Source organism: Schistocerca gregaria, chromosome 3 (assembly GCF_023897955.1).
Source record: "Schistocerca gregaria isolate iqSchGreg1 chromosome 3, iqSchGreg1.2, whole genome shotgun sequence".
NCBI lineage: Eukaryota > Metazoa > Arthropoda > Insecta > Orthoptera > Acrididae > Schistocerca > Schistocerca gregaria.
In genome coordinates this window covers 255,128,691-255,141,672 of record NC_064922.1, presented here as the reverse complement: position 1 = coordinate 255,141,672, position 12,982 = coordinate 255,128,691, and the positions used below count along the sequence as shown (strand labels likewise).

The 12,982-nt window shown below is 42.0% G+C and overlaps 1 protein-coding gene across 1 annotated transcript in view; it reads right to left on the bottom strand.

Annotated features, from left to right (window-relative positions):
* Positions 1-12,982, bottom strand: part of LOC126356323 (leucine-rich repeat-containing protein 15-like) — a 55,632-nt gene that overhangs the window by 24,225 nt on the left and 18,425 nt on the right. The window contains exon 3 of the mRNA XM_050007295.1: positions 9,747-9,884. Within this exon, the coding sequence (XP_049863252.1) occupies positions 9,747-9,884 (138 nt within the window). The remainder of the gene's footprint in view (positions 1-9,746; positions 9,885-12,982) is intronic.

Below are 12,982 nucleotides of genomic sequence, written 5' to 3'. Positions count from 1 at the left end.
ATGTTAACCACATTTCTTTAATATAGAATGCCTTAAGAGTTTTACAATAAAAAATTCGGAGGCATTACTTTTCAGCATGCACTCGTATGTTATGTCGTGGTGCACATCTGGTTTTGGGTTTATTCTATTCGTGTATTTGAACGTTATTCTTACTCGCTTGATATTTGGATTAGCAGCTGTATTTATGTATATGTGCATATTTCCTTCCTTAAAACGGGTGATACTAGAAACTGCAGTCTCAGTAAATAAAAAATAATTGTTTGTTCACAATAACATTCCTCAAACTGACTGACCTGCCCATTGTACCGACGTGAACCCAATTCTTTTGCTCTGAATTAGAGCGCCAAATTCGCTCCGGACCTAATGACCAGCATTACTTCATTTCCTGGATTCGGCTATTGAGGATGAATGGGCTACCATTCATCTACAGACATATAGATACCTCATTAAATGTGTCCTCAGCACAGTTCAAACTGTCACAAAAAAGGAGTGGACGTATTAATATCTTGTATTGGTATTTGTATACTTTTGATCAGATACTATAAATCTACTCACAGGCCATACAATTACTGTAAATTACTGGCCGGTAATTTGTAGTGCTGAAGTAAAGACCGGTAGTATCCCAAATTTGTTTAATTGGGTTCACATCAAAGAAATCTGGGGATAACAGCAACGTGAATTCACTTTCGTGTTGCTCGAGCCACCGCACCACCATCCTGGGTTCGTGACATGGACAGTTATGCTGCTTTCGGTTACTACGATAGGTTCCATGGAAGTCCATGCACAATACTCCATTGCACAATACTGTCCACACCAACCTATGCATGCTTCGATTAGCTTTTCGCTGGGATTATATGGACACGGCTGTCGACCTGGATTAGCAAGAAACTTGATCCATCTGGCCAGGGGTCGCATTTGCATAGATCCGTGCCCATCACAATCGTGGCTAATGAAATCGTTGGTTCAACATGGGAAAACATGGAGATCGTATGCTGCGGAGCTCCACGTTCCACGGTGTGCACTGAACGGTGTGTTCCAAAACACTTCTGCTCCAACCACTGTTGTTCTCTATCACCATATCTGCACTAAATCCAGTCGTATCTTACTTCACACTGTGGTGGAAAAAGTTATGGCATAGCGATATGTACATATCACGTACACAAGCTATAAAAGAGTGGTGCATTGACGGAACTGTCACTTGTACTCCGATGATTCATATGAAAAAGGTTTCCTGTGTGGTTATTGTTGGTTGGTTTGGAGAGTAAAGAGATCAAACCTTGTTCCTCATTCGCACAGGTCTCGAGTTAAAAACTGACCAAAACGTGGTCGGGGAAAGTGAAAGTGGGTGATTATGGCTGCACGAGGGGAATTAACAGATTTTGAACGGGGAGTGGTAGTTGGAACTAGACGCTTGTGACATTCCATTTCGGAAATAATGAATTCAATATTCGGAGGCCCAGAGTGTCAAGAGTGTGCCGAGAACATAAAAGTTCAGGCATTAGCTCTCACCAAGGACAACGCAGTGACCAACAGTCTTGTAGAGTTGTCAGCGCTGAAAGACAAGGAACATTGCGTGAAATAACCACAGAAATTAGCTTGGGACGTACGACGAACCTATCCGTTAGGACAATGCGGTGAAATATGGCTGTAATGGGCTATGGCAGCAGACGCCGAACGCCAGTGCCTTTGCATACAGCACGACATAGCCTGCAGCGCCTATTCTGGCCTCGTGGCCATGTCCGTTCGACCCTAGACGACTGGAAGCTTGTAGCCCGGTCAGGTGGGGTCCGAGTTCAGTTGGTTACAGCTGCTGATAGCGTTAGAGTACGGCACAGACCCCACGAAGCCATGGACCCAAGTTGTCAACAAGGCACTGTGCAAGCTGGTGGGGCTGCATAATGGTGTGGGCTGTGTTTACATGGAACGCACTAGGTCCTTACGCCCAGCTGAACCGATCATTGACTGGACATGGTTATGTTCGGCTACTTGGCCGTGCGATTCTAGGCGCTTCAGTCCGGGACGGGCTGCTCCTACAGTCGCAGGTTCGAATCCTGCCTAGGGCATGGGTGTGTGTGATGTCCTTAGGTCAGTTACATTTAAGTAGTTCTACGTTCTAGGGGACTGATGACCTCAGATGTTAAGTCCCAAGTGCTCAGAGCCATTTGAACTATTTGAAGCGATTCATGGACTTCATGTTCCCAAACACTGATGGAGTTTTTATGGATGACAAAGCACCATGTTACCGGACCACACATGTTCACGAATTGTTGAAAGAGCATTCCTGACAAAATGGTGCGAATGATTTGGCCACCCAGATCGCCTACCCTTGATCCCATCTAACATTTGTTGGGCATAACTGAGAAGTCAGTTTTGGGGCAGAATTCTGCACAGTCCCAATTATGGACGGCTATAGTGGCAGCATGGCTCAACATTTCTGCAGGGGATATATGAAGACCGGTGGAGTCTATGCCACGTCGATTTCCAGCAAGACCCACCATCGAACATAGGCCAGTGTGAGGTGGAGCGTACACCATTAAGTTAAGTAGTGGTTTTGACTTTGTGCATATGTACTGTTTGTGTTTCCCTTTTCTTTTTCATTTATAAATGTACAGCTATAATGTTCTTTTAATCATTGACAAAGGTCTTCTTTGGCACTTGTGGGTTTTATTGTTGTTCTGAAAAAGGTGTCGTTATCTACGCCGAAACCTGGGTTAACACTTAACACTAGATACTTTTTCCGCAATCGAGGCGGGTTTTTAGTTTTTTGTTGTGTTCCAAACCTTCCGGAAGTCCGGAATATGGGGACGCCGTTCACTAGAAAACGCTTCAGTCCTATGTAATCAAAACGACGCCTGACGCAAGAGATCGACACGTAACGTCGATCATGCGGAGGAACTCTCGACATGGACCTGAACTTCTATCCGTGCCCAGTATCAGTTGTTCGTGCATTAAAACCAGCAGATGCATCTCAGCGCCTCCAGCTTTCTTAAGTGGTTGTTCACTGAACTAACAACGAACGCATGGACATTCTTTATGTCTGGTGAAGCCTGGAATGGTTACATCAACTCACAAAATCATAGGTTCTGGGCAGCGGAGAATCCGCATAACTTCCACGGAGCACCATTGCATGATCAGAAGGTTGGGGTTTGGCGTGCAATGTCTGCACGCCGATTTGTTGGTCCCATCTGCTTACATGAGACGCTGATTTCGGCGCGTGACATTGCTAACTTTTTGAAACCATTTGTGGCAACATTAACGGAGGAGGGAAAGACCTACAGTTACTTCAATAAGGATGAAACAACTGCTCATACAGGTGGCCGAACCTTGGAGCACATTTACACAGTCTTCAGGTCTGACAAAAGTTGTTAGCAGAGATCAGTCTGGTCGCGGCCCTAGCTGTCCACCCAACACACCAGATCTGTCAGTGTGAGACTACTTTGTTTGGGGAGCTATCAAGTCTAAGGTGTATCGGAACAACCCTCACACTCTTCAAGAACTTCAGCAGAACATTTCGGCGAGACTGTAGCAGTTCTAGCAGTCCAGCTTCGATCCACCTTCACCAACGTGCTTACCAGGACCAAGAAGGGCCAATAGATGAAGTGTGGTGACTTTTAACATCTACTGTAGTCAGGTTAGTACTGTATTTCCTTTCCTCTGCTATGTTTCCTTGTGCCCTGTAACTCTGCTCTCTGGGTCACTTTTATTTGCCCCGCACTGTATGAAATTAAATGTTGCTCTGTCGTGTGCATCCCACATCCGTTGTCTTTCTGCAAGGGCAAATTACTCCAGCAGCATAGGTGAAAGTTCCTGTAAGTATTTGTGATAGAGCAGGTGTTATTTTAACCACCAAAGTAGTTTAACCTACGAGACTCTCTGTCATAATTCCTACCCACACATTGATACTAAAACGAGCTTGATACCTCAATGATCGTTCAAAAATTTGCATCAACCCATACTAGTTTGCTGCAGTAATTTATTGTCAAGCTGTTTGTGAATCCAGTCTTATCCATAAATACAAGCCAAGCTGTGGTCGGCTGATATTCAGTTTCCTTCTCAGAATCCATTAGCAGAAATGTATTCTGGCATCATAACGTTGTGACGTCGTAGCTAGCACACGCTGTAAGCAATATGCATAAAGCTTGAGCACCTCCGATTCTCGGTAAACTTATTTCAGGATCGTTTTCTTGTCAGTACAACACTCGCTCCGCCATTCCTCGTGGGATCTGCACGAGGTATACGGTGACACCTAGGCCGTGGCGCGAGTACTGTCCGTCCTTGACATTATAAGTATCTCCCACAACAAGTTTTTGTTTCCGAACCTAAGTCTACGCGAGGTTATTTTCTAGTTTTGGCCTGAACTACAGCTTGAAAGACTTGAGGGTCATATTTTAAGCACCTTGAATATAATTTCATATTTTTCGAAACAGACTGCTACTCGGTATATTCTTCCTTACCTCATCGTCTAGATATCAGATAAGCCATCAAAGGTTGGTTTCAGGGCTGTATTATCACATCTGTACTGTACTAAACGGCCAAAACGGTTACCCAGTCACATAGTTGTTGTTGCACTTTGTCTATCTAAACGCTTCTAGGAGCAACAAAATTCTTATTTTCAGCATTTTATAAAATTATTGACCGAATTTAAAAATTTGAAATACTGTCTCAATCTCTTCGTTATGGACCAAAATCTGGTGTTAAACGCAGTAAGTGAATCATTACAATTAGAAAGAGTTTATATGTCACAAGGTAGTGCAACTCATGGCGTTCAAATTACCCAGACTATATTCATCCATTATCTAAGAATGAGAGCACTTAGCAACTTCTGACAAACTCTTGGCGCTGTTTTTAATCTTTATGAAACTTATTTTCCTCTAACACCCTCCTAAAAATGATAAAATAAGAAAAGTTTATCGCTTACCACATCTTCGCTGTTCAGAAGAGCAGCATGGGACATGACGTTTTTAAGTGATTACTTCTGTATTACTTTATTTGCAACAAATTTTGCAGACAATATCCACATATACCACGGAAGATATCTGCATAATTATATCATATGAAGTCGGAAATATTGAGATGCGAGGAAAAAATACCAATCTTAAAAAGCAGTGCAAATAAGCCACCCTACAATGTTCCAGATTTTGGTAATGAGAGCACTTCCAAGCATTAAACATAATCTGAAGCTGTTTTATACATGGAAGATACAGTTTTAATAGAATGAGGGATGGGTGGTTTCTGATTTCCTTTGCAGCTGAGAAGGGCGTGCACGAATAGGAACCTTTGTGTACAAGACACGGCGTGTTAGACATACAACCATATCGTCGGCGATGCCGCGTGTCGAACAGTCCTTTTGCGCTGCTAGTTCTAGTTCGTTAACTGTGCTGTATACGAATTACTAAAGGCTCGATGGTATTTCGGCTTTGGGAAACAATACCTCTGTTGATTAAATTTTCTCCCAGTTCAATCTCCACTGATTCTCTTGTAATGCAATCCCATCAGTGGAAAGGAGAGTGGAATCCTAGTTTAAAGCGTTTTACAATTATCGGTACGTCGTCTCCGTGTACCGTGTCATGTGTACAGTGTCACACAGTTCTGTTTTCTAATCAAATTACACACGTTCGTTTCTGGGTATTTGACGTCGAACTAGCTCAGTGGATGGCATGTATGACCAGCAATAATACAAGCTCACGTTTTTAGTGAAGACTGTTTTAATAAACTGGCTGCTCAGATTCTCAAAAGAGTCCTCGCTGAATTTGAAATTACATGTAATATCTTCAAAGGTTAGTTCAACAATTAAAAATTATAATACGGATCATAATTACGTGAAGACTAACGTAAAATTTATGCGCATTTCTATAATTTAATACAGAAATGGAAGGTGTATTTTATTTTATAGCACATAGAAATCTTACTGAGATTCACTTTGGAGGTCACAGGATCTTTCAACGCAACAAAAACATAGTAATTGTTGTTGCTGCCCTGATTCACCTTGTTAACGAAACTATGGAGTAGTAGTTTCTACACATTATCTTATTAACAGATGTATTATGTTTATACCTGCTAAAATGTAAGATACTGAAAAGATATAGCAACTTCCACTATTACAAGCCAATAAACTGAAGTCACTTGTTGGTAACCTATAGCACGCGACGGTACATCCATCGACCTACATAGGTAACAGTCTTAGTCTTTATAAGACACAAATGTATTGCAGACGCCAGCTGACTGTGGAACTGATTTCCGGTGTTGATTCTTAGTTTACCGTTGCTTGAGAAGCCTCCTGTTGCTGACTTCGAGCGTAACTGACCCTTTTCTATCTTTCACACAGTCTATCAATGCATGCTTCTCTTCTTCCACTGTCTGACTCATCCCCAAGACTCCTCTACTGCCAGTTTTCCTGGGAAAACATATCCGGCCGAAGTTAGTATGAGGTTTCGAGTGCGTGGTGAATTATCAGATGTTTTGTTGTTTTCTGTATAGATTATACGACTTTACCCGGGGCCAGTTCACAATGCCTGCGGTGTGTCTCGTGACGGGTATGGCCATGATGGTGTTGCCTCCGTTTAGTTTGCTTTTCAAAATTTTTCTTAGTCTTTTGGTGCACACATTGTTGACAACATTTTTTGTGTCACTGCCTGATGTTGCCCACGTGCAAAATGCCTTGGCGGAGATGAACAGCAGTGGGAACAACGAACCTCCGTGGAGAATGCCTCACCTGACGTTGAATGGCCCATAACTTTCTATCCCGGCAAATATTTCGTTCTACTGCACCTTTCGTGATTTTCCTGGTGTTTTTTTCTGACGGCCTTCAGGCACTTTGTGATCCAACAGTGTGGCACTGTGTCAAAGGCTTTTTTGCAGTCAATACGTGCCGTACATAGATTTTGTTTACCGAATTTTGCACTATCCAAGAATCATTTGTTGGTAAGGAACGGATCCGTCGTGCCCCTGCTACTTCGCTTGTTACCTTTTTATTCTACTGTAATGAATTCATATTTCGCGGAATGTATTAGATTATGTAGGCTGCGATGCCTGTAGGCAATCTGAAGATTTTTTATTTATTTATTTATTATTATTTTTTTAAGGTCATCAGTCTTCTGACTGGTTTGATGCAACCCGCCACGCATTCCGCTCCTGTGGCAACCTCTGCATCTCAGAGCAGTACTTGCAACCTACGTTCTCAATTACCTGCTGGATGTATTCCAAACTCTGCATTCCTCTACAGTTTTTTTCCCTCTACAGCTCCCTCTAATAACACGGAAGTCGTTCCCTGATGTCTTTCCAGATATCCTATTATCCAGTCCTTTCTCCTTGTCAGTGTTTTCCACATATTTCTTCACAATCCAATTCTGCGCAGAACCTCGTCATTCCTTACCTTATCAGTCCAACTAACTTACAACATTAGTCTGTCGCACCTTATCTCACGGTTTTCACACCGTCCATGTTTCACTCCATACAAATCTGTGCCCCAAACGTACATTCCCACAACTCTCTTCCTCAAATTAAGGTCTATGTTTCATAGTAACAGACTTATCTTGAACAGGAATTTCCTTTTTGCCAGTGCTAATCTGCTTTTGACGTCCTCTTTGCTCCGTCCGTCATTGGTTATTTTGCTGCCTACGTGGTGTAATTTCTTGACGTCATCTACTTCGTGACCATCAAACCTGTTGTTTAGTTTCTCCCTGTTCTCATTTATGCAACTTCTCATTAGTTTCGTCTTTCTTCGATTTATTCTCAGTTCATATTCTGTACTCACTATATTGTTCATTCCATCAGATCATGTAATTCTTCATCACTTTCACTCAGGATAGCAATATCATCCGCGAATCGTATCACTGATATCGTTTCAACTGTAATTTTAATCCTATTGTTGAACCTTTCTTTTATTTCCAACATTGCTTATTCGATGTGCTGATTGAACAGTAGGGGCGAAAGAGTACATCCTTGTCTTACATACTTTTTATTCCGAGCAATCCGTTCTTGGCCGTCCACTCTTATTATTTCCTCTAGACTCTTGTACATATTGTAAATTACGCGTCTCTCCCTATAGCTTGCGCCTATTTTTCTCAGAGTTTCCAACATCTTGCGCGATTTTACATTGTGGAATGCTTCTTCCAGGCTGACAAATCCTATGTTGGTAAGACATTTGAGCCAGAAGCCGTGCAGTTGACCGTTGCCAGGGCATGTGCCAATCTTGAATTTCTTCACCCTTTTGTCAATCATTTCAAGTGTTATATCCAGCTATTGCATTCTGCTCTCAGAATTTTTTTTTTTGCGAAGTCCTTAATTCACCCAGGAGTTTTGTTACCTTTTTCGGTTTCCCGGACATCTTTCCAGAAGTGGGTTCTTACATTTGTCTCTGGTTTTTTAACTCTTGTGTCGGCTGGCTGATTCATGCTGTGGTAGAACTGTCTCTTATTAGATTGGAAAGTTAGTTCGCCTATACTGGATTATCGTGGCCTCGTTTCTTTCGATTGTCCTGACTGTTACAACTTTTATTCCTTCATAATTTCTAAAGATTCAATTTTTCTCGTACACACACTGTACCCTTTTATCAGGTACTGACAGTGTTGGACATGGAGGATAGTTTACATAGGAACAGATGATGTTTTCTCGTCGGTGTTTCAGTATAGAACAGATTTCAGTATCACATGAAGGTATGCGCATCAGAGATCGCAAAACGCAACTGCTAGCATTTTCTACAGATTTCGTTATGGCTAGACATGAGGTTGTGTTTTGCGCAGCATTTGTAAATATTTGGTGTTCTACAGAATTAACTGCTGAGCAATATATTATTGTTAATTTATGACGAGTAAAATGCTATACATTTTTACAACCATCTACATAACAAGTGTACAGTGAATCCATATTTCGTCGTCGTCGTGGTGCACCTCCTTGTACTTCGAAGAGGAAGGTCTCCTACCACGGAAGACGAGAAACTTGCAAATGAACCGAGTTTCTTTAATATCGTAACAATTTTCATATATTGAAAATGGAAATTTGTGTTAGTTGCCAACAGTTTCTGTTTCAAGTTTTTTAACTGGTCTCTGGTTTTTGATAATATTTCTCCCTAATTTTATTTCAATTACTGATTAGTGATCGTATGTAACTAACAAACTAAAAAATACAGCAACGACAGACCTTATCGACTGCAAAACTTTAAAATTTCAACAGAATATTTGTCCCTAGGTACAAAATCATGTTGTACATTGTAACTTTTTCACACCTGGAAAGTCCTTTGTCTTCCTGAGTACTTTTTTTGTAATTTCGGAAAAATATTGGAGCACACATAAAGCGAATGCTTGCATTTCAAAGTGGAATAAAAAATATAATAAACTTTTATTATGGGGCTAGCTTGGAGACTTCTTGGTCCTCTGTTTATTCAGTTTATGCTCTTTCAAGCTTAAATCAAGTAACAAACTTTTGATTTTCTGTTCCAGTTGAACTTTCCACTTGGGTTTCCCAGTTGATTATTATTTTTATTATTGTTATTATTATTATTATTATTATCCGTCCTTAGTAGCTACAGTCTGTGACTACTCTAGCAAGAACGTTACCGACTGTCGGAAGATCATGGTAACTCATAAACAATAGTATAAATTTTTATACGCAAGATGCTCTCTTCATCATAAATAAATTAGAATAAAGAATAATGAGGTAATACGGAATCACCTCAAAATTCAACAGTTAAATTGGAGTTTCATAAACCAGAATCGTACAAAATTCATTGGTGTACGAAAATATCTCACCAGTTCGGTGTTGTTGTAGAAGATGCTGCCATCCAGCTGCGTCAGATTGTTATAGTCCAGGTACAGCGAGTTGAGTAGGGGCGTGTACGAGAATGTTCCGGGTAGAAGCTCCGTGAGGTTGTTGATGTTGAGGAAAACCTGTTCAGGAACCATTTATCTGAGCCATCAGTTTTACTAAAACAATCTCTCTTAATATTCTACGAACTTTCACAGTGAGAATTAGTTCTGAAATTATTACTCAAGTTTTACATTCAGGAATGGGTTGGCACATATATAATATTGTGGTTACAATTAACGTTAGAGTTATGCAGTTTAACATCCACTAAACGTGTAAGAGGATAAATAGATACACATATCTGCAATAACTTCATACCGTGAATTAAGTCACGTTACAGTACAAATGATTATGATTATAGCTGGAATGAAAAAAAAATCTAACGATTGTCAATTATCTACAGACAGAGGTACGATCAGTTTGCCACTGGCCTATACCACTCGATTCGTGAAACAACAAACAAAAGGGTATTTTATTCAAAATGTAGCAACAGAGAATTGGTTTCAAAGCTAAAAAATTCAATGCAACGTTAAATCCTGCTTACTGGAAACAGTTTTTGGCATGGAATCAGATGGAGTCTGCATACGTTTCTTTTCATATAATTGATATATAAGTTGACAAAACATGAACAATGCTTGCTGGATTAACATGCCGGTAGAGTTCCCGAGCAACCATGTCCACGACATGTCCGATGGACGACCTCTACGTCAGACGTGCCATACAGAGAAGCAGCCCATTGTTCTTCGAATGAGGCGTCTAGTTTTCTGATACCATGTGGCCAATCGATGTTTTTCTGAAAGACGGCACATGGGTGTTCGTGAAAAAGTCAGCACCGTGGTCTCTAAGGTTCCCTGATTTATGTGTTGCTGCTCAGTCTGTCCTCCATGCTCTAGAGGTAGCGTGTTATACCCAGTGGTGCCCATGGCTACAAATTTCCCACGGGAAATGTAATTATCAAGTGGAGAAAATCCTCTGGTCAGAAACCATAGAAGAACGTGACAATCCCTTAAATTCAAACTATAAATTGAAAAAATACGTATATTTACGCTGCTGCACTAATCCAGGATATCTATCTGTACACTAAGTCATAGCTGAGACAGATACATTGATGAGATATGAGGGGCTTCTCTGGCTAGAAGAAAGGACAGGATAAGAGGATATTTGTTAAACATATGGGAATGACTTTCATGGTAATGCAGTGAGGCGTAGGTGGCTAACGCTGATGTAGTGGACACATACCTGGATATATACAACAGATAACTGAAGAAGTCGTGTAAGTGCTCTAGCACTACTCTTCAATCAAACGTCGACAGAAATTGCTCATATCAGAAGTGGTGATACTCTTACTACAAGTCGTGGGCGAAGTCTGCGCTACTTACTGTCTCTCCCTTATAATGACGTACAGCCTGCATTTTTAAGAAATGTGAAGGTCCCACCAGTAAGAATTCCTAACAAACACGCTATCTGATCAAAAATATCAGGACACTTATTAGTGGGAATTAACATGAGACGTGTCCACTGTCCGCCTTTGTCACCTTGAATTCAACTGGCGACACTTCAATAAGTGTCTGGATGTTGTGAAGGAATGGGACTCCATGCTCCTCAAGAACCTACACCACAGAAGGTAGTGATGGACCTGGGGTCTGGAGCGAAGTCGACTTTTTAACTCATTCTAAAGTGGTTCTTCTGGGTTCAAGTGGAGACGCTGGATGGATCGGGTTATTTCATGTATGTGTCCATATCTTCTGCATTTAGCATTTTCTTAAAGGCAATACAGGAACTACGTCATAACCACGAATTTTCGGACGCCACTATAACAGAATGAGGTTTTCACTCTGCAGCGGAGTGTGCACTGATATGAAACTTCCTGTCAGATTAAAACTGTGTGCCGGACCGAGACTCGAACTCGGAACCTTTGCCTTTCGCGGGCAAGTGCTCTACCAACTGAGCTACCCAAGCACGACTCACACCCCCTCCTCCCAGCTTTACTTCCCCCAGTACCTCGCCTCCTACCTACCAAACTTTACAGAGGCTCTCCTGCGAACCGTGCAGCACTAGCACTCCTGAAAGAAACGACACTGTGGAGACATGGCTTAGCCACAACCTGGGGGATGTTTCCGGAATGGGATTGTCACTCTGCAGCGGAGTGTGCACAATATCCTTTGTTTCAGGAGTGCTAGTCCTGTACGGTTCGCAGGAGAGCTTCTGTAAAGTTTGGAAGGTAGGAGAGGAGGTACTGGAGGAAGAAAAGCTGTGAGGAAGGGGCGTGAGACGTGCTTGGATAGCTCAGGTGGTAGAGCACTTGCCTGCAAAAGGCAAATGTCCCGAGTTCGAGCATCGGTCCGGCACACAGTTTTAATCTGCCAGGAAGTTTCACCACTACACCATCTCCACCGTACTTCTTTGCTGGTACTACATATGACGGTAACGTTAACCACGTAATCGTCTAAATTCAAACCCTTCCATCGATGGATATAGCGTGATTCCTCAGCACAAAACAGTCGTTTCTAGTCATCAACTATACAGTAGCGTTATTCTTTACGCCAATGCAAACGTCACTTGGCACTGAACATAGAAATGTGTGGTTTATGTGGAGCTGCTCGTTCATTGTACCCCGTTCGCTTTAACGCCCTACGCCCAGTCATTCTGCTAACTGGACTACTGATAGCATTTTTAAGCTCATGACTCACTCCTTCCGCTGGTTTTATGCGATTTTTTTACAACTTCGCCTCCGAATTGCTCGACGGTCACTGACCGCAAGTGCCTGATATATGCTTCCTTTTGGTTTAGCTGTCGTTATTTCTTCACATTTCCACTTCACTCACATCATCAACAGCCGAATTTGGCAGCCTTAGAAGTGTTTAAATGTGCCTGTTGGATATATTACTCAGGTCACATCCAATGAGTAGTCCGCTTTCGAGGTCACTGAACGCTCCGGGTTCAGAAATGTTTCAAATGGCTCTGAGCACTATGGGACTCAATATCTGAGGTCACCAGTCCCCGAGAACTTAGAACTACATAAACCTAACTAACCTAAGGACCATACACACATCCATGCCCGAGGCAGGATTCGAACCTGTGACCGTAGCAGTCACGCGGTACCGGACTGAAGCGCCTAGAACAGCGCGGCCACACCGGCCAGCTGAACGCTCCTGACCGACCCACTCCGCTATTACCGCTT